The sequence below is a fragment of the Oncorhynchus mykiss genome, chromosome 28 (assembly GCF_057628025.1).
Source record: "Oncorhynchus mykiss isolate SJ-2025 chromosome 28, ASM5762802v1, whole genome shotgun sequence".
In the NCBI taxonomy this organism is placed as follows: domain Eukaryota; kingdom Metazoa; phylum Chordata; class Actinopteri; order Salmoniformes; family Salmonidae; genus Oncorhynchus; species Oncorhynchus mykiss.
The window spans coordinates 27,601,265-27,624,744 of record NC_143049.1 but is presented as its reverse complement, the minus strand read 5'-3'; the positions used below and the strand labels follow the sequence as shown (position 1 = coordinate 27,624,744).

The 23,480-nt window shown below is 42.9% G+C and overlaps 1 protein-coding gene across 1 annotated transcript in view; it reads right to left on the bottom strand.

Annotated features, from left to right (window-relative positions):
• Positions 1-23,086, bottom strand: part of LOC110508195 (chloride channel protein 2) — a 117,699-nt gene extending 94,613 nt beyond the window's left edge. The window contains exon 1 of the mRNA XM_090224882.1: positions 22,330-23,086. Coding sequence (XP_090081008.1) covers positions 22,330-22,470 — 141 coding nt within the window. The 5' untranslated portion in view covers positions 22,471-23,086. The remainder of the gene's footprint in view (positions 1-22,329) is intronic.
• Between the last annotated feature and the right edge of the window lie 394 nt (positions 23,087-23,480).

Genomic DNA, 23,480 nt, shown 5'->3' with positions numbered 1-23,480 from the left:
ACAAAAGTTTATCTCAATACTTTGTTATATACCCTTTGCTGGTAATGACAGAGGTCGAACGTTTTCTGTAATTCTTCACAAGGTTTTCACACACTGTTGCTGGTATTTTGGCCCATTCCTCCATGCAGATCTCCTCTAGAGCAGTGATGTTTTGGGGCTGTTGCTGGGCAACACAGACTTTCAACTCCCTCCAAAGATGTTCTATGGGGTTGAGATCTGGAGACTGGCTAGGCCACTCCAGGACCTTGAAATGCTTCTTACGAAGCCACTCCTTCGTTGCCCGGGCGGTGTGTTTGTGATCATTGTCATGCTGAAAGACCCAGCCACGTTTCATCTTCAATGCCCTTGCTGATGGAAGGAGGTTTTCACTCAAAATCTCACGATACATGGCCCCATTCATTATTTCCTTTACACGGATCAGTCGTCCTGGTCCCTTTGCAGAAAAACAGCCCCAAAGCATGATGTTTTTCACCCCCATGCTTCACAGTAGGTGTTCATTGGATGCAACTCAACATTCTTTGTCCTCCAAACACGACGAGTTGAGTTTTTACCAAAAAGTTATATTTTGGTTTAATCTGACCATATGACATTCTCCCAATCTTCTTCTGGATCATCCAAATGCTCTCTAGCAAACTTCAGACAGGCCCGGACATGTACTGGCTTAAGCAGGGGGACACGCCTGGCACTGCAGGATTTGAGTCCCTGGCGGCGTAGTGTGTTACTGATGGTAGGCTTTGTTACCTTGGTCCCAGCTCTCTGCAGGTCCCCCCGTGTGGTTCTGGGATTTTTGCTCACCGTTCTTGTGATCATTTTGACCACACGGGGTGAGATCTTGCGTGGAGCCCCAGATCGAGGGAGATTATCAGTGGTCTTGTACGTCTTCCATTTCCTAATAATTGCTCCTACAGTTGATTTCTTCAAACCAAGCTGCTTACCTATTGCAGATTCAGTCTTCCCAGCCTGGTGCAGGTCTACAATTTTGTTTCTGGTGTCCTTTGACAGCTCTTTGGTCTTGGCCATAGTGGAGTTTGGAGTGTGACTGTTTGAGGTTGTGGACAGGTGTCTTTTATACTGATAACAAGTTCAAACAGGTGCCATTAATACAGGTAACGAGTGGAGGACAGAGGAGCCTCTTAAAGAAGAAGTTACAGGTCTGTGAGAGCCAGAAATCTTGCTTGTTTGTAGGTGACCAAATACTTATTTTCCACCATAATTTGCAAATAAAATCATTAAAAATCCTACAATGTGATTTTCTGGATTTTTTTTTCTAATTTTGTTTGTCATAGTTGAAGTTTACCTATGATGAAAATTACAGGCCTCATCTTTTTAAGTGGGAGAACTTGCACAATTGGTGGCTGACAAAATACTTTTTTGCCCCACTGTATGTAGCGTGCTGCATATGAGACAGAGGGCTATTTTCAGTCTCTACGGGTGTTGAGATCAATGTACGTTTTTGTGCAGAGGGCAGGGGCACAGACCAGCACACATGAACACTTTTACACACACGCTCTCTTGAACACGGATGTGTACCAAAAGAAACCTATCGACACAAAACAAGAAAAGAGACAAAAAAATACAGATTCTCTCCCACATATACGAGACACTCGCACCTATAAGAGACACTCCCACATACACGACATATACGAGACACTCCCACATACACGACATATACGAGACACTCCCACATATACGAGACACTCCCACATATATGAGACACTCCCACATATACGAGACTCTCCCACATATAAGACACTCCCACATATAGACCACATAAACGAGACACTCCCACATACACAAGACACTCCCACATATACGAGACACTCCCACATATACAAACCACTTCCACATATACACCACATATACGAGACACTCCCACATACACACCACATATACGAGACACTCCCACATACACGACATATACGAGACACTCCCACATACACAACATATACAAGACACTCCCACATATACGAGACACTCCCACATATATGAGACACTCCCACATATACGAGACACTCCCACATATAAGACACTCCCACATATAGACCACATAAACGAGACACTCCCACATACACAAGACACTCCCACATATACGAGACACTCCCACATATACAAACCACTTCCACATATACACCACCTATACGAGACACTCTCACATATACACCCCATATACGAGACACTCCCATATATACACCACATATACGAGACACTCCCATATATATGAGACACTCCCACATACACCACATATAAGAGACACTCCCACATATACGAGACACTCCAACATATACACCTCATAAGCGAGGTATTCCCACATATACACCTCATATACGAGACACTCCCACATATACACCACTAGCATGTTGTCCGGGTGTGCTGTTGCCACTTCATGCCTATCATATAGATAAAGGAACGCAGTCTGACGAGATTGCAGTATTTCCCTCTCTCACACACTCACACACACACACACACACACACACACACACACAAAAAGGCTGGACTTCAGTAAAATAAACACAGTTTTGGAGGACCACATTTATCTATCAGTCCCATCTCGCTTCATCCTGGTCAAATCACTCTCACTCAATCTCTCTCTGTCTCTCTCTGTGTCTCTCACTCAATCTCTCTCTGTCTCTCTCTGTGTCTCATTCAATCTCTCTCTCTCAAGCCTTCCTTCTCTCAATTAGTCCATCTCTCTGCATCCCGGTCGGATTACTCTCTCTCGCTCTCTCCTTCTCCCATGAAAGTCCATCTCTCTGCATCCTGTGTGATCTCTCTCTCCTTCTCTCATTAATTAGTTAATCTCTCTGCATCCTGTGTGATCTCTCTCTCTATAGATATCCCGATAAGTGCCCCAGGCTACATCTATCAATCACATAATTGGGCAAAACTGGTGCATGAAGCAAATATTATTCATATCAGATACACTTTTAGTTCATGTGTAGATATGCTGAAATATGTACACACAGGTGAAGCAATTGAGGGACAGAGTGAACAAGGAAAGGAAGAAGTGCGGGGGAAAGGAAGATGAAGTGGAAAAGAGGGAAGGAAGATGAGTTGGGTGGAGGAAAGTGGATGGAAATAGGTTGGAGAGAGTGAGAGGATGGTGGAAAAGGGGAGGAGGATAGATAGACAGCACAAAAGGATGAGAGTAGGCCTCTGCAGTGATATAGCCTAGCTCTATACACAGTACCCTACCTTGTGCATTTCTGAATTTTAAAAAACAGCCAACCAGTCATTCACTTAATAAATCAGTTAAACCTGGCAAACACCTTTCATGCTCTGCTCCACTCCAGAGCGCTATCAAAATAGCGCTAAACGATGGATGATCACGACTGAGTGCGTTATCACCAACCGGCGGGCAGCCTTTTAAGTCCAACTAGCCACTCCGTATTGTAACTCTTCCTTCCCACTGGACACACACTGATTGAATCAACGTTGTTTCCTCGTAATTTCAATTCAATGACGTTGAACCAACGTCGAATAGACGTTGAATTGACCTATGTGCCCAGTTGGTTGAGATCAACATTTCACACTGGAATACAAACCACGAATCACTGTCACATACACACAGGCAATCAAACACACACACACGCATACACACAAAATGCCGGTGTCCAGCTTTTGAAATTGCCCGGCTTTTGAAATGGATGTTTGTCTTGAATCTATTAGTCGCTGCCACATATTTTCGCAAGCAGACCAGCAGCCCAGTCACAACAAGTATACGGAGGAAAAAGAACCATCAGACTCTCTGGGATTCCAGTGTTCTGTGAATGACATTGTTCTGAAACTGACCGTGTCCCGGACATTGTTCTGAAACATTGACTGTGTCCCGGGATTTAAAATTCATGGTGCATATCGCCACGTGATTTGCACTCATAACTTTACATGAACAAATAATGAAGGGTAAGGGCTTATCCCACAAGAACTCACCAAAGTTTGCTGGTACTGGAGCGACCGATTCTCCGCTTTGTCCTTTGCCGGCATTGTTGCAAAATCCTCATCCATATGACCTACCGTGCGCATTCATTTGTCACTCACGAGGTGAATGTTCTGGCCTTTAGACAGCTATAGCCATCGATACATGTGCTGTGTAACAGGTTATTATCATAGCCTAATCCCTCCGCTGCTACTGAATAACTAGTGCGATCAGAGCCAGATGAGTAGCCGCATATGCGGGTTGTTTCAACGCCGATTCCCTCCTCCAAGCGTTGGTACAGTCGGTCCCAGCTGTGTTCGCAGGGAGCAGAGTTAATGTTTTGTATTTTGCAGGGGTGGTGCAGGGTCCAAGCACAATGACCTTACAATTATGTATTGTATTCGTTCCAATACCTCTTATCTGTTTCTCCTTGAATCTATCCCTCGGGGCTCCCGTGTTCTTTTGCCTGCAGCTGAGAACTGGTGCGTTATCATTGAGGTTTGGTAATACATAACCTTAGCTACACTTGTTTAAAGAATAGTACAGTAGCCCAAAGTACAGTTTCTGTGAAAAGCAGAAAATAAATTAATACATCTAAACTGTCCTGCGGTAATCCATTGTTGTACCCTAATACTGGCGCACGAGCATTCAGCACCATGGAGAACACCAGAATCAGCGCAAAGTAAACAGAAGACAGTTGATCGCTGATTTCAGCATCACTACCGCTGAACAGCACCGCGCTCGGCTCACAGACCCTAATGAATGAAGATGCAAGACAACAGGCTACTTGTGTATGGAGCTGAAAACACAGTAAATCACAAAAGTGAGTACACCCCTCACATTTTTGTAAATATTTGAGTATATCTTTTCATGTGACAACACTGAATAAATTACACTTTGCTACAATGTAAAGTAGTGAGTGCACAGCTTGTATAACAGTGTAAATGTGCTGTCCCCTCAAAATAACTCAACACACAGCCATTAATTTCTAAACCGCTGCAACAAAAGTGAGTACACCCCTAAGTGAAAATGTCAAAATTGGGCCCAATTAGCCATTTTCCCTTCCCGGTGTCATGTGACTCGTTAGTGTTACAAGGTCTCAGGTGTGAATGGGGAGCAGGTGTGTTAAATTTGGTGTCATCGCTCTCACACTCCCTCATACTGACTGGTCACTGGAAGTTCAACATGGCACCTCATGGCAAAGCACTCTCTGAGGATCTGAAAAAAATAATTGTTGCTCTACATAAAGATGGCCTGGGCTATTAGAAGATTGCCAAGACCCTGAAACTGAGCTACAGCACGGTGGCCAAGACCATACAGTGGTTTAACTGGACAGGCTCCACTCAGAACAGGGCTCGCCATGGTCGACCAAAGAAGTTGAGTGCACATGCTCAGTGTCATATCCAGAAGTTGTCTTTGGGAAATAGACGTATGAGTGCTGCCAGCATTGCTGCAGAGGTTGAAGGGGTGGGGGGTCTGCCTGTCAGTGCTCAGACCATACGCCGTACACTGCATCAAATTGGTCTGCATGGCTGTCGTCCCAGAAGGAAGCCTCTTCTAAAGATGATGCACAAGAAAACCTGCAAACTGTTTGCTGAAGACAAGCAGACTAAGGACATGGATTACTGGAACCATGTCCTGTGGTCTGATGAGACCAAGATAAACTTATTTGGTTCAGATGGTGTCAAGCGTGTGTGGCGGCAACCAGGTGAGGAGTACAAAGACAAGTGTGTCTTGCCTACAGTCAAGCATGGTGGTGGGAGTGTCATGGTCTGGGCTGCATGAGTGCTGCCGGCACTGGGGAGCTACAGTTCATTGAGGGAACCATGAATGCCAAAATGTACTGTGACATACTGAAGCAGAGCATGATCCCCTCCCTTCGGAGACTGGACCGCAGGGCAGTATTCCAACATGATAACGACTCCAAACACACCTCCAAGACGACCACTGCCTTGCTAAAGAAGCGGAGGGTAAATGCGATGGACTGGCCAAGCATGTCTCCAGACCTAAACCCTATTGAGCATCTGTGGGGCATCCTCAAACGGAAGGTGGAGTGCAAGGCCTATAACATCCACCAGCTCCGTGATGTCGTAATGGAGGAGTGGAAGAGGACTCCAGTGGCAACCTGTGAAGCTCTGGTGAACTCCATGCCCACGAGGGTTAAGGCAGTGCTGGAAAAGTATGGTGGCCACACAAAATATTGACACTTTGGGTCCAATTTGGACATTTTCACTTAGGGGTGTACTCACTTTTGTTGCCAGCGGTTTAGATATTAATGGCTGTGTGTTGAGTTATTTTGAGGGGACAGAAAATGTACACTGTTTTACAAGCTGTACACACTACTTTACATTGTAGCAAAGTGTCATTTCTTCAGTGTTGTCACATGAAAAGATATACTCAAATATTTACAAAAATGTGAGGGGTGTACTCACTTTTGTGATATACTGTACATGTTATTGTTCCCATGGCACTTTCACCTGAACTTAAATAGATTGTCAAATGGAATGTTACAGCAATACTGCTCTCAAGACTCTTTGGTATGGGGTAGTGAAAACATCCACTTATCTCTCTGGAGGATGGCAAAAAGAATGGAACATGTTCTCTCTTCTGGACAATTGTCCTTGCTGAGAGCGGGTTCCACACATACACTCGCCATTACTCATTCTCAGCCTACAATACACACCGGAGATACTGTCTGTATAGCCACATCCAATTGACATGCATAGTCCATGGCTTCCTTGATACATAAAGCCAGACTTTAGCCGCTGTTGTCTGCATGTGTGGTATAAATTGGATCTCAGTTCAGATAAGCAACGTCTGGGTCTAGGAGGACTGACTAACCATGGCCTGGCTGTATGCCAAAAGTATCTCTCAGATGTACAGCACAGTAGCCATCACGATGACACAGCTATGCTTTTAACACACTGAGTGCTCAGGGAAAAGGGAACTGCAGTACAATCCCAATAACAGCATTTAGAACCAGTCTCTCCACAATGGATTAGTGGGGAATAGGGATAGATAAGTGCTTGGGGGACCAGGGCTGGAATAAGAGCCCTCAGCTCTGTTTCACCTAATAAAGTAAAGGCACTGTAATTCAAATGGATTATAGACTAGTTGCTATGCTGGTAGTTATGCAGGGCCATAAAGTACTAGCACATTGAGTTCATGCAATGTTTTGAATCACCCACCAAAGCGTTCATTTACAGTACTGCTTTGTACACATCGTCATCTGTCATTGCACAGTCAGTGAGTCAATCAGAGGGAAAAGAGACATCAAGACAAACCATCAAAAGGCACTTTTTGACATGAGGACATTCTGATGATGAATGGATAATTTAGTGCTAAAGATAAAGAGGGAGTAAAAGGCTTTGCTTTTCTGTCGAGAGCAAGAGATGAGTGCAATGGGAGATTTGAACGGGTTGAACCAAGTTTCAAGACATTCATGAATGCTCAGTGGAGTTTTCCTTGACATTTGATTAGTTAAGTTTAAGCAAGTACTTCCAAATTATTTAGTTTAGGGCTAAAGTTAGGGTGGAATATGAACCAGCAACCTTGTATAGCATGTATAGCATCCTGCGTGTTCTGCCCTGCACCCCATCCATCATCAACCTTCCACCTAGCGCAAGCTCTGCCCACTGACTGTTGAGCTTCAACCAATCACATTAGTTCGAACTGCCCTTAGAACAAGACAGAATAGGGAAAAAATATATCTGTTGAAGTCATACCCCATATTCGAAACTGAATTTGTCAACTTTTGAAGATACTCAACATTGACCTTTCACTCACCCAATCTGCACCCTACAAAACTGGGCAATCGGTCACTGCATTTGTTCCTTATAATATTACATGTTGTGGTTTTGAACTAGCATACTAAATATAGCTATATTCTGTTTGTTGTGCATTGCGTATTTGCCATTTAGCTCCAGGCCTTTGGGTATCAGTCAGTGGCTTTGATATTTTATGAGATGAAAGACTGATTTCCCCTGAGAGAAACAGCCAATGATTGGCTGAGACAGAAGAATTTCACTGCAGTATTGAGGCTGTTGATAGGCTGATGGTACGGTAATGGAAATGGCTCAAGGCAGAGCCATCTATTTAAGCCCCGTTTCCAGTGGCACTTAAAATGAGGGCCAAATTAGAGCTAGCTCGAATGGAATTTTCAAATTCAAGCTGGGTTGAGGGAAACTCGGGCCAGCACTGCCCAGTTTCCCAACTGGTGCCAGCTCGATTAGAATTTGAGCTGGTGACTCCCTTACTATGCAACCACCAAGCTGATCACTGCTTGACGCTGACACAATGTTAGCTAGCTCATCTGGGCTTGTTGCTGTTAGCTAGCATATGGACAAGCAGTACTGCAGTTGTCAGACATGACCCTTCATACATTTTTCCACTAACAAATAAACTTTTATGAGAACAGTCAGCCCTCGAACGTTAGCTACCTAACATTAGCTATCAAATCAGAGTTGAAACAAGCTAGCTAGCTATTGTGAGCTAGCAGGAATTGTATCTGGTCAGGTCGTATTGAAAGCTATATAGCTAGCTATCTACATCATATAAAACCTGTCGCCTGGTTTGCTTGGTTAGCTAGCTAATAGCCAAGAAAGGTAGGAATTAAGCTAAGTAGCTAGCCTGCTAGCCATGATGCTAACTGTTTAGCTAGCTAGCTAACGTCAGCAAGCTAAATATATGGCTCTGAGTCTGGCTGGCACTGGCAGGAGTATAGGGTAATTTTAGTTACAGCATGGTGAGTGTGAAATAAATTCTTCAACATCTTGCTAGCTAACATTAGCAAATCCAGGTGCAGTCACACATTGGCTACCTAGCAACATGACACCATTGCAAATTTCTGGAGGAAGTGGAAACGCAATGTGAGCTAGCCCACTGAACACAGCCCTATCCTGGGTTGACTTCAAAGTGCCAATGAAAATGACTTTAGAGAGTTGGGCCATTGAGGTTTCTGCATTATGATGTATTTACATGGCACTAAAACATTTAATGGCAGAAGTGGCAGTGCCCCATTAACAATACATGGGGAATATTTAAAATAATGTTATACCATGGGTGAGTCTAATCCTGAATGTTGATTGGTTACAACCGCATTCAAGATTGTGTGTATTTCACAACTACCACTGACTATAACCGTGAAATTCACTAATCAAAATAACGTTTTAGGATTCAGGTTGAGCACGTGAATGGAGAAGAAGCTTGTGGACGAGGATCCTACATATTAGTTAATTATGCCAAATGTTTACTTCGCATTCCACTTTCTTACATAAACTCAGCAAAAAAAAACAAATGTCCCTTTTTCAGGACCCTGTTTTTCAAAGATAATTTGTAAAATTCCAAATAACTTCACAGATCTTCATTGTAAACGGTTTAAACACTGTTTCCCATGCTTGTTCAATGAACCATAAACAATTAATGAACATGCACCTGTGAAACGGTCGTTAAGACACGAACAGCTTACAGACAGTAGGCAATTAAGGTCACAGTTATAGGCCTCCCGGGTGGCACAGTGGTTAAGCTGTGCCAGCTGTGCCAGCTGTGCCATCAGAGTCCCTGGGTTCGCGCCCAGGCTCTGTCGTAACCGGCCGCGACCGGGAGATCCGTGGGGCGACGCACAATTGGCCTAGCGTCGTCCGGGTTAGGGAGGGCTTGGTCGGTAGGGATGTCCTTGTCTCATCGCGCACCAGCGACTCCTGTGGCGGGCCGGGTGCAGTGCGCGCTAACCAAGGTTGCCAGGTGCACGGTGCGGCTGGCTTCCGGGTTGGATGCGCGCTGTGTTAAGAAGCAGTGCGGCTGGTTGGGTTGTGTATCGGAGGACGCATGACTTTCAACCTTCGTCTCTCCCGAACCCGTACGGGAGTTGTAGCGATGAGACAACAATTGGATACCATGAAATTTGGGGAGAAAAAGGGGTAAAACAAAAAAAAGTTGCAGTTATGAAAACTTAGGACACTAAAGAGGCCTTCCTGCTAACTCCAACACCAAAAGAGAGATGCCCAGGGTCCCTGCTCATCTGCGTGAACGTGCCGTAGGCATGCTGCAAGGAGGCTTGAGGACTGCAGACGTGGCCAGGGCAAGAAATTGCAATGTCCGTAAGTGAGACGCCTAAGACAGAGCTACAGGGAGACATGATGGACAGCTGATCATCCTAGCAGTGGCAGACCATGTGTAACAACACCTGCACAGGATCGGTACATCTGAACATCACACCTGCGGGTCAGGTACAGGATGGCAAGAACAACTGCCTGAGTTACACCAGGAAACCCTCCATCACAAACCCTCCATCAGTGCTCAGACTGTCCGCAATAGACTGAGAGAGGCTGGACTGAGGGCTTGTAGGCCTGTTGTAAGGCAGGTCCAGACATCACCGGCAACAACGTCGCCTATGGGCACAAACCCACCGTCGCTGGACCAGACAGGACTGGCAAAAAGTGCTTTTCACTGACGAGTCGCGGTTTTGTCTCACTAGGGGTGATGGTCGGATTCGTGTTTATCGTCGAAGGAATGAGCGTTACACCAGGGCCTGTACTCTGGAGCGGGATCGATTTGGAGGTGGAGGGTCCGTTATGGTCTGTGGCGGTGTGCCACAGAATCATCGGACTGAGCTTGTTGTCATTGCAGGCAATCTCAACGCTGTGCGTTACAGGGAAGACATCCTCCTCCCTCATGTGGTACCCTTCCTGCAGGCTCATCCTGGCATGACAATGCCACCAGCCATACTGCTCGTTCTGTGCGTGATTTCCTGCATGACAGGAATGTCAGTGTTCTGGCATGGCCAGCGAAGAGCACAGATCTCAATCCCATTTAGCACGTCTGGGACCTATTCGATCGGCGGGTGAGGCCTAGGGCCATTCATCCCAGAAATTTCCAGGAACTTGCAGGTGCCTTGGTGGAAGAGTGGGGTAACACCTCACAGCAAGAACTGGCAAATCTGGTGCAGTCCATGAGGAGGAGATGCACTGCAGTACTCAATGCAGCTGGTGGCCAAACCAGATCCTTACTGTTACTTTTGATTTTGTCCCCCCCTTTGTTCAGGTACACATTATTCCATTTATGTTAGTCTGTGGAACTTGTTCAGTTTATGTCTCAGTTGTTGAATCTTGTTATGTTCATACAAATATTTACACATGTTAAGTTTGCTGGAAAAAAAACGCAGTTGACAGTGAGAGGATGTTTATTTTTTTGCTGAGTTTATTAGATTTGATTGATGAGTTCGTAAGTTACCTTTTTGATTCAAATGTCACATGATCTTAGGAGCAGAAGACCTGTAACTAACGTTTCAACCGCTATGGCAAATGTGAATGGTAATGGCACCGACTCCAGTCCAACCGTTACGCAGTCTCACGCGGTCACACTCCCCACAGATCTTCAGAACCTCCATACGGTTCTGATCTCGGAAATTACAGCTACCATTGCCACTCAGCTCAAAACTGCCATCGATGCTGCTCTGGCCCCCTTCTTCGTCGTCCTGAATGGTGTCCAAGCTGCTGCAGATGAACAAGGCTGCCGACTTGATGGCTTTGACCATGACCTGTGTGACTGCAGTGATCGCATAGTAGCCCTTGAGAAAACGGTTGCCTGTCTGAGCTCCGAAAACCAAAAGCTGATTGACAAGACCGGTGACCTGGAACCCCGTTCTCGCCGTTGAAATCTTCGGGTTGTTGGTATACCAGAGAAACTTGAAGGAGGGGACTCAGTTAAGTTCATGTCAGACTTATTTGTGTAGGTGCTGGGTCCGGCCATCGTTCCATCACTCCCAAAGCTGGACAGAGCCCAACGCATTGTCCCTTCCACAGCGGGCGGAGACGACAACTCTAAGCCTGTGTTTATCGTCCGTTTTCACTACTACTGAGGCAGGGCAGAGACCAGCTACACTTCTGCAGACTAAAGGTGTTCATCTTTCCTGACCTCAGCTGAAGTGCCTCCAAGAAGAGAGCTAAATTCCTCGATGTGAAACGCAAGCTTCATGAGAAGAAAGTTACATTCTAACTCTGCTTCCCTGCTCGTCTCCACGTTGAACATGCCAGGGGAAGCTACAGTTCAACTCCCACGAGGACGCCCAGCGTTGGTTCGACAGTCACTTCTGAGCCGTTTCTTGGATATTTGACCTACTCTGATCTGTTTCACCCTGTCTTTGTGATTGTCTCCACCCCCCTCCAGGTGTCGCCCATCTTCCCCATTATCCCCTGTGTACTTATACCTGTGATCTCTGATTGTCTGTTGCCAGTCCGTCTTGTTTGTTCAAGTCAAACAGCATTTCGTGTCTCAGCTCCTGCTTTTTCCAGTCTCTCTTTTCTCACCCTCCTGGTTTTGACCCTTGCCTGTCCTGACTCCAAGCCCGCCTGCCTGACCACTCTGCCTGCCCCTGAGCCTGCCTACCAACCTGTACATTTGCCCCCATCTGGATTACCAACCTCTGCCTGACCCTGAGCTGCCTGCCGCCTGGTATCGTTGCCCCACCTCTGGTTTACTGACCCCTGCCTGCCTTGACCTGTCTATTGCGATTTTTATGGCAGGGCCTTTTTCCAACTCTTGGCATTCCTTTTCTACTCTGCATAAACACTACTGAACTCTAATAAAAATTACTAATGCTGTCTTGTGTGGTTGTTATTTAAGCTACAGTGCCTTGCGAAAGTATTCGGCCCCCTTGAACTTTGCGACCTTTTGCCACATTTCAGGCTTCAAACATAAAGATATAAAACTGTGTTTTTTTGTGAAGAATCAACAACAAGTGGGACACTTGTTTAAAGCTTGGGAAATCTTTTTGTATCCAAATCCAGCTTTAAACTTCTTCACAACAGTATCTTGGACCTGCCTGGTGTGTTCATTGTTCTTCATGATGCTCTCTGCGCTTTTAACGGACCTCTGAGACTATCACAGTGCAGGTGCATTTATACTGAGACTTGATTACACACAGGTGGATTGTATTTATCATCATCAGTTATTTAGGTCAACATTGGATCATTCAGAGATCCTCACTGAACTTCTGGAGAGAGTTTGCTGCACTGAAAGTAAAGGGGCTGAATAATTTTGCACGCCCAATTTTTCAGTTTTTGATTTGTTAAAAAAGTTTGAAATATCCAATAAATGTCGTTCCACTTCATGATTGTGTCCCACTTGTTGTTGATTCTTCACAAAAAAATACAGTTTTATATCTTTATGTTTGAAGCCTGAAAAGTGGCAAAAGGTCGAAAAGTTCAAGGGGGCCGAATACTTTCGCAAGGCACTGTACATGTTTGAGAGGTCTTTTTTTATTTGGCTAGATGGCTAGCGTAGTAATGCATGGCTACAATTCCAGGCTTTTTCAGAGCTTTCCTTTAATCGTTTTTTCATCTAGATACTTACTGAAGGCCTTTTCACCCCTTTATTATGCCCCATTGATCATGTGTACATGTACAGATACTCAGCCCCTTTTCTTTTTTGTAATCGGGTAACATACTGCGGGACACTTATTTGTCCATCCTTAAGACACTAAGACACATTCCACGTGTTGCACTTATTGAAGACTGCCCAAATCAGGACAGTTCCGTTTTACTGTTTTGTTAAGGCCTTTTCAATTGTTTTTCATTACTCGTGCTATGGAGCCTCTCCACATCAGGATAATAATATTTTCTGTTTATATGCACCGAAGCTTCGCAAACGTCAACCTGCTGTCTCCATTCGCTGGGAAAGGAGACTTTGGGTTTGGGTGGGGTGGGGTGGGAGGGGAGGGGGAGTGACCTTTTTTGGTCCTTTTTTATTATTTTTAAATGTTTTTAATCAGTTCTCTGTTATCTTTGTAAATGCTTGGTCTGTTTTCACACCTTTTTCCTTTCAATATTTTAGATGGCTAACAATGCTAATAATAGTAATATTGGAATAGGTCGGCCTAATCCTATAAAGTTTTTATCTTGGAATACTAAGATAATGAATAAACTTGTCAAGAGGTCTAGGGTCTTCTCCCATTTGAAAATGATAAAAGCAGATGTGGTATTTTTACATTTACGCATTAAAGATCACTCAAGGCTACCAAACACCAGGTTCAGTCAGGTTTTCCAGTCAGACTTTAACTCCAAAGCCAGAGGGGTTGCAATTTTGATTATTAAAATACTACATTTCTCTACTACTAATGTTATTTCAGACAGTAATGGGAAATATTTAATCATAACTGGCACCATTTGGCACACACACATTGGTCAATGTATATGCTCCCAATTTTGATGTTGAATTTGCCAATGGGTTGCTGGGGAAAATCCCTTCTCTGAACACCTATCTTTTGATATTTGGCAGGGATCTGAATTGTGTTATTAACCCAGCGTTAGACCGCTCCAACCCCAGAACTATGTCTCCTTCTTCTATGTCAAAGTCCTTCTTAGATTTTATGGTTCAGAACGGGTGTACAGATCCTTGGAGATTTCAGAATCCCCATGCAAGAGAGTATTCTTTCTTTTTACATGTACACCATTCTTTTTCATGTATTGACTATTATTTTATTGATCACAAGTTACTTCCAAACGTCACCTTCTGAATATTTACCCTTTGTAATTTCTGACCATGGACCTTTAGCCCTCGACATAGTCCTATCAGGACAAGCTCGTACTCCTCTCTGTTGGAGATTTAATTATCTTCTCCTGTCTGATGCAGACTTCTGTAACGTTATCTCCACTTCTATTGATCATTTTATTTGTTCAAATCAGACAAGCTCATTCTCTCTTATGGGAATCACTTAAGGCCTATCTTAGAAGATAAATTATTTATTATTCTTCTCATTTAAACAAAACTTGGAAAGCTAAACTAGAAGAACTCTCTAAAGCCATCCTTGATTTAGACCAATCTGAATTACATATTTTGTCCACTACAGATGCAGAATGGTTACAATTGCATTCACGTGGTACCTACTAAGAACATGGCTACAGGGCAAGTCGTCTGCTCGCACACCAATTAAAATGCAGTGCTGCTACTGGTCTGATTCCCCAAATGAAAGATTCCTTTCATAACTTGATTTCTGACCCTACGGGGATCAATGATACCTTCAAATATTTATATTCCTCCCTGTATATGTCTGAATTTCCATCAGATACTGCCAATATGACTACATTTTTGGGTGAACTGGAAACTCCCACAGTTGAGGCTGAAACTGCAGATGACCTTGATTCCCCTCTCAGCCTTGAAGAAGTTATTCAGTCTATCAAGTCAATGCAAAACAGCAAGGCTCCAGGGCCTGATGGGTTTCCAACTGAGTTCTTTAAGAAATGCCATACCAAGTTAGCCAGCCCCTTTACATGTATCTATGTATAATGAGTCACTTAAACGTGGCTCGGTACCACCTACACTTACACAGGCTTCAATAGCGCTTCTCCTTAAGGAGGGGAAAGACCCCACTTCCTGTTCTTCATTTAGGCCCCTAAGCCTCCTTAATGTGGATGTAAAGGTGCTGGAGGAGGTGATAGTGAGGCCACTGGAAGTAGTCTTACCAGGACTCATATCAGAGGAACAAACCAGCTTTATAAAGGACAGATACGTATTTGTTTTTTAATATTCGAATGCCGTTTAACATTATTTATTATAAACATTTCTCTAACTCCCCTGAGGTGGTCATCTCCCTAGACGCAGTGAAGGGATTCGACAGAATTGAATGGGAGTACTTATTTACTGTTCTTTAAAATAATGTGGACTTGGGGACAAGTTTACATACACCTTAGCCAAATACATTTAAACTCAGTTTTTCACAATTCCTGACAATTAATCATCGTAAAAATTCCCCGTCTTAGGTCAGTTAGGATCACCACTTAATTTTAAGAATGTGAAATGTCAGAATAATAGTAGAGAGAATAATTTATTTAAGCTTTTATTTCTTTCATCACATTCCCAGTGGGTCATAAGTTTACATACACTCAATTAGCATTAGGTAGCATTGCCTTTAAATTGTTTAACTTGGGTCAAACGTTTCGGGTAGCCTTCCACAATAAGTTGGGTGAATGTTGGCCCATTCCTCCTGACACAACTGGTGTAACTGAGTCAGGTTTGTAGGCCTCCTTGCTCGCACACGCTTTTTCAGTTCTGCCACAAATGTTCTATAGGATTGAGGTCAGGGCTTTGTGATGGCCACTCCAATACCTTGACTTTATTATCCTTAAGCCATTCTGCCACAACTTTGGAAGTATGCATGGGGTCATTGTCCATTTGGTAGACCCATTTGTGACCAAGCTTTAACTTCCTGAATGAGATTTTGAGATGTTGCTTCAATATATCCACATAATTTTCCATCCTCATGATGCCATCTAGTTTGTGAAGTGCAACAGTCCCTCCTGCAGCAAAGCAACCCCACCACATGATGCTGCCACCCTCGTGCTTCACGGTTGGGATGGTGTTGTTTGGCTTGCAAGCATCCCCCCTTTTCCTTCAAACATAACGATGGTCATCATGGCCAAACAGTTCTATTTTTGTTTCATCAGACCAGAGGACATTTCTCCAAAAAGTACGATATTTGTCCCCATGTGCAGTTGCAAACTGTAGTCTGGCTTTTTCATGGCGGTTTTGGAGCAGTGGCTTCTTCCTTGCTGAGCGGCCTTTCAGGTTATGTCAATATAGATACGTTTGTACATGTTTCCTCCAGCATCTTCACAATGTCCTTTGCTGTTGTTCTGGGATTGATTTGCACTTTTCGCACCAAAGTACATTCATCTCTAGGAGACAGAACACGTCTCCTTCCTGAGCGGTATGATGGCTGCGTGGTCCCATGGTGTTTATATTTGCATACTACTGTTTTTACAGATGAACGTGGTACCTTCAGTCATTTGGAAATTGCTCCCAAGGATGAACCAGACTTGTGGAGGTCTAACATTTTCTTTCTGATGTCTTGGCTGATTTCTTTTGATTTTCCAATGATGTCAAGCAAAGAGGCACTGCATTTGAAGGTAGGCCTTGAAATACATCCACAGGTACACCTCCAATTGACTCAAATTAGCCTAACAGAAGTTTCTAAAGCCATGACATAATTTTCTGGAATTTTCCGAGTCATTTAAAGGCACAGTCAACTTAGTGTATTTAAATTTCTGACCCACTGGAATTGTGATACAGTGAAATAATCTGTCTGTAAACAATTATTGGTGAATTTACTTGTGTCATTCACAAAGTAGATGTCCTAACCGACTTGCCAAAACTATAGTTTGTTAATATGGCTTGGGGGCAGTATTGAGTAGCTTGGATGAATAAGGTGCCCAGAGTAAACTGCCTGCTACTCAGGCCCAGAAGCTAAGATTTGCATATTATTAGTGGATTTGGATAGAAAACACTCTGAAGTTTCTAAAACTGTTTTAATGATGTCTGTGACCAGGAAGTGGGAAATCTGAGTTTGTAGTTTTTCAACTCTTTGCCTATCCAAGATACAGTGTAAATTTGGTCTGATTGCATTTCCTAAGGCTTCCACTAGATGTCAACAGTCTTTAGAACCTTGTTTGAGGCTTCTACTATGAAGGAGGAGAGAATGAGAGCTGATTGAGTAAGAGGTCTGCCAGAGTGCCATGAGCTCATTCAGGCGCGCTCCCGTGAGAGGTAGCTGCGTTCCATTGCATTTCTAAAGACAAAGGAGTTCTCTGGTTGAAACATTATTGAAGATTTATGTTAAAAACATCCTAAAGATTGATTCTATACATCATTTGCCATGTTTCTACGAACTGTAATGGAATATTTTGACTTTTCATCTGGCCTGCGCATCGTGAATTTGGATTTGTGAACTAAAGGCGCGAACAAAAAGGAGGTATTTGGACATGAATTATGGACTTTATTGAACAAAACAAACATTTATTGTGGAACTGGGATTCCTGGGAGTGCATTCTGATGAAGATCATCAAAGGTAAGTGAATATTTATATTGCTATTTCTGACTTCTGTTGACTCCACAACATGGCGGATATCTGTATCGCTTGTTTTTGTGTCTGAGCGCCGTACTCAGATTATTGTATGGTGAGCTTTTTCGGTAAAGCTTTTTCAAAATCTGACACAGCGGTTGCATTAAGGAGAAGTTTATCTAAAGTTCCATGCATAACACTTGTATTTTCAGCAACATTTATGATGAGTATTTCTGTAAATTGATGTGGCTCTCTGCAAAATCACCGGATGTTTTGGAAGCAAAACATTACAGAAAAGTAATGCGCCAATGTAAACTGCGATTTTTGGATATAAATATGAACTTTATCGAACAAAACATACATGAAGTCCTATGAGTGTCATCTGATGAAGATCATCAAAGGTTAGTGATTAATTTGATCTCTATTTCTGCTTTTTGTGACTCCTCTCTTTGGCTGGAAAAATGGCTGTGTTTTTCTGTGACTAGGTACTGACCTAACATAATCGTTTGGTGTGCTTTCGTCGTAAAGCCTTTTTGAAATCGGACACTGTGGTGGGATTAACAACAAGTTTATTTTTAAAATGGTGTAAAATACTTGTATGTTTGAGGAATTGTAATTATTAGATTTATGTTGTTTGAATTTGGCGCCCTGCACTTTCACTGGCTGTTGTCATATCGATCCCGTTAGCGAGATCTAAGCCATAAGAAGTTTTAAGTCCTTCCAAGACTTACATTACTAGTCAAAAGTTTGGACACACCTACTCATTCAAGGGTTTTTCTTTATTTTTACTATTTTCTACATTGTATAATAAAATAGTGAAGACCTCAAAACTATGAAATAACATATATGGAATAATGTAGTAGCCAAAAAAGTGTTAAACAAATCAAAATATATTTTATATTTGAGATTCTTCAAAGTAGCCACCCTTTGCCTTGTTTTTTTTTTCTAGTTTTCCCAACCTAGCATCTAAATACTATTTGCCTCCATCTCACTTTGTCTGTTACCTTCAAATGAGGCATTGGGTCTCCTTTTAATTTGCTGGCTTCCCTGCTCCACCCCCTTGCCAACCCTGGGATGGTTTATTGACTCTGACCTTGACAGAAAGCAGTCATTTCTCAGCTCTATCTGTGTATTATGTCATTAGACAAACACTCCATCAACAAAACTAAGAACCCGGTCGACCTTCAACTTGAGTTACTCAATGAGAGGGGGCAGCACTGAGTTAGCCTGCTTCTGCCTACCACCGCTCAGTCAGATACGTAGATACTTGTATGCTTGTATGCTCAGTCAGATTATATGCAACGCAGGACATGCTAGATAATATCTAGTAATATCATCAACCATGTGTAGTTAACTAGTGATTATGATTGATTGTTTTTTATAAGATAAGTTTAATGCTAGCTAGCAACTTACATTGACTTACTGCATTCACGTAACAGTCCTTGTGGAGTGCAACGAGTGGGAGGCAGGTTGTTATTGCGTTGGACTCGTTAACTGTAAGGTTGCATGATTGGATCCCCCGAGCTGACAATGTGAAAATCTGTCGTTCTGCTCCTGAACAAGGCCACCGTTCCTAGGCCGTCATTGAAAATAAGAATGGGTTCTTGACTGACTTGCCTAGTTAAATAAAGGTATAAAAATGTTTTAAAAAAATAATAATAATAATAATTTAATCGGCAAATCGGCGCCCAAAAATACCGATTTCCGATTGTTATGAAAACTGGAAATCGGCCCTAATTAATCGACCATTCCGATTAATCGTTCGACCTCTAATTTAAACGGTCAAAATGAATTACCTTTTAATGTGGCATGAACACAATCAGTCATGATAAAATAATTCCGGCATACTCACGCCATTTGACGAATGGAAGTCATCCGTTACAAGACACCACAACGTGTTCCTAATGACATTCAGTGATTATCATTGATTAGGCCTATATTAATTGATGTGTCTTGCTGACAAGTTGACCTTTTTGCAGCCTGAAAAGTCTGGACACCTGAAATGGGGCTGAAGCTATCACGGGAAAACTGGGATGGTCACCCTAACACACGGTCAACTTACTAGACTAGGCTGCAATGTGCATTACTATGAACTTCAAATAGGCCCATCAGTAGCCAGTGATGTGGTGGTAAATCAAATTGGCAGATAAACTCTGATTGCCAGTCTCAGTAAAAAAAAAAAGGCCTACACCGTGGTAGCCTACCCTCTCAGCTGCGCGACAGGTGATATCCCGCCCGAACTATGTATTCCATGGGGCTCTCCAACCCTGTTCCTGCAACTACCCAGTGCTTAATTTGGGAAACCAAGTGATATCTGTTTGGGGACATAGATATTAACAGGTTTTCACAACCAAACATATTTCGCTAAACTGTTGACAGCCCGTCTGCACGCTCAAGAAAGGAATAAAGGAGAGAGAGAGGAGGAGATGGAAACGCATGGTAGTGAGATGAGCTATTCTGTATAGCTAAAGGTAATGTGTCACCCAGTTAATTATGAAAAATCCCTATTATTAGACTACTCAAAATCAAATACAAATTCACTATAATCTTCTAACTGAAAGAGTCACCTTATAGGTCTACTGTCATTAAAGTATAGCCTACTTGTTTGATGGATTTGATGCGCATTGGTGTCTAGCTGTTGTCTAGGGATATTGTTGACCATCATCAGCTGATTCAGGAAAGAAAAATATTGATTGAAAATAATAAAGTTAAATAAACGGTCTACTACTTCTGGCCAGAGATGGCACCGGAGAACACCAGTAGCCTACTCACACGCACCTGGAAAACAAAGCAATGATCTCTCTAAACAGCTGACTGACAAAAGCAAACAATGATAAATCAACTGATAAATCTAATGCATTGCAATAAAGGCATTTTTTTGATCAAGGATGCATGGCAAACAAATGGTGGAAATTGGGAAGTAGAAAGGAACATCTATGCTTAAAGGAGCTCAGCTGAGACCGAAATTCAGCAATACTGAGTAGACAGCTCTGCCACATAGAGATAAATGGTTTAAACCATATGATGGAGAGGTGGGGGTGTTTGTTTAATTTGGAAGCCTTTATTTTCATATTTAACACCGCAAAACATATTTAACACTACATTTCAAACAAATAGGCGAATGGTTAAATTAGCATTATTTAGAGACCCACCAAAAGTTGGACTTTTGATGCGTTTAGGAGAGCTGGCTGTATCGTAATTCGCACCTTGCTTATAATTTCTTCTGTGTGCAATTTAAAAAATAATCGGTTGAAGGACATACATCGGGTGAATTATAAGCAATTATTGGTAACATGATTGTCTTTCAAACTTTTTTTAATTTGCATGAAAATGTACCAAATTTTTCCCTTAATTTTAATCGAGGATCCTGCTAACATTGCCAGCAGTACCACGGACGGACTTGAACTTCAGTGGCTTCCATGAGAGGGGGCAGTCGTTTTCCGCTGACGCACACACAGATACACACACAAATATGCATGCATTGCACACATGATCCAAGCCATTATCATTCAGACACTGGCCCAAAGAGTTGAGTTATTACATGTATTTATTTTCTCTCTCCAATTGATTTATTGTAGGTGTGTTTCTCCTTTGAGTGTCCTGCAGATACTACTGTGGCTATGTAGTTAAATAGATGTAATGTTGTCCCTAGTTGGTGGAACTAGGTGCTCCGCAGCCTCAAGCACCAACACACTGACCCAGTTCAACCTTCAGTCTCAACAGGTACAATTTGGAATAAATACACACCCGTGGAGTTTGTTTTGGCAACCCATTGTGTGTGTGTGTGTGTGTGTGTGTGTGTGTGTGTGTCTTTTTCTGTAGTTCCTACAAGGGAACTACAAAATGTCATTCAGATTTCCAAGTGGGTCAAACCATTTAAAGAAACATAAATAAAATCTCCAGATTGGATCATACTTTCTCAATGACGTCATTCACATTTTTCTCAGAGACTGCATCTGTTAATGAGCGTCAATGAGTGGGTTCAATTTCAAAATATGACATACCGGTCTTAGAAGAAGAATAGCATTTTCATTTCCTATCAAATGTTACAGGAAATATATAAAGGGAAGTCACCGGAGCGAATAAAATAGCCGTTCTCGTGTGCATAATTTCAAGAGGAACCACCGCAGCAAGGGACCTTTTAAGGACCTTGAGCCCTTACAACGACTTGATGCGCAAAGTAGAATAGGATGCATAACCACCTGTACCTCTTCTCCTCACAAGTTTTTGTGTGTAAATAAAAGATGCCAAGAGAGACGTATACTATAGGTCAATGTCACTACATTGACAATTATTTAATCTTTGGGATAGAAACATTTTGCAGCTTATCCAGAAAATACAATATGATGTCGATATATATATATATATATATACCGTATAGAAATAACCAAATTATTTGCCCTTGAGCATGAACACATGACTGAAGTTAAATGTATATTCGATTGATACATGATGAAAACAAAATGATTTGACCCATTGTTCTAGTCTTCACCGGGGAAAGACAGGATACCAGCGTCAGTAATAGGCATGATGGACTCGAGGTAGAAACAGGTTGCCAAGGGCTCATTCATAGTTTACTCACATTTCCCTCCTCTGGCAGTTCGGTTCCTCCGGTGTGCTTCTCCTCTTCGCGGCTACGGTCCCTAACTGTCAGCTGCGCCCCTCCATCTTTCGTGTAACAGAGTGAATCAAAATGAGGACTATTTCCGCGCGTTCTGCGCATAAACTCCAACTTCAAAGCTTGAGTTTTCCCCCTTGATCAGTTGTCATTTAATCCATAAGCAGAGGCACTCTCCTATCTCATTCACTCTTCTCCGCGGGTAAACGTGATAACCGGTGGCCTGTTGCTGGTGCTTTGACTGGTTGGCGCGAATAGCTGTGTGCACCCACGCTGCACACGCAGCAACCCAAACTTCTGCGTTTATCCGTGTCGATGCGCATGCCTTTAGACAGCAGCTGCATCTGAAGCCTATGAGCGACAACAGAGCTATCCGGTCGAATGTGTTTGACTGTGACTGTTATTTTTGGCATAAATTAGTATTCTATAAATAAAGCTGCAATGGGCTAGTCTCTTTCCCGCAGGGCTCGAGTTGGGTACCATGTGTCCATGATGCAATGCGGTTCCGTCTGTGTCAAGCGTTTCCCATTACCTCCTTACCTCCCCGTGAAGAAAGTCCAGACGTGTTTGTCATTATCGGGAGCTGGTGGTGCGTTCTTCTTAGTTCGCCCGCGCCATTCGAATTGTCTGCAAATAGATAGAAAGGCATGGAGGGAATATCATTGTCTGTCTGTCTGTGGCCATCTGTGTGTCTGTCTGCAACCTGAAACCGCGTATACTCAACACTCAACTTCACACACAGCCTTACATACAGCCTGCCTGCCTACACACAAACAGCTTTCCCCTGCAATCGCACAATCATTAAGCCTAATTAAGCCTAAAAAATGTTCTTGTATTTTTCTGCATAGGTTATCTAAGCTAAGCAGTGGCGATTTTAGCATGTAAATCTTGGTTGCGCAAAAAATATATATTTTTTTTTAGATGCATGCCAGCAAAGCCACTACACAACACAACTAAACAATACATTAATTGCACCAGCTGCGATTTTAGCATGTACATCTTGGTGGGGCAGACTCAAAGATGCATGACAGCAAAGACACAACACTAAACAAGACATTAATTGCACTATAACAGCGATAAGCTTAAGCGGTGCCCACAAACTGCTAGGGCCTACA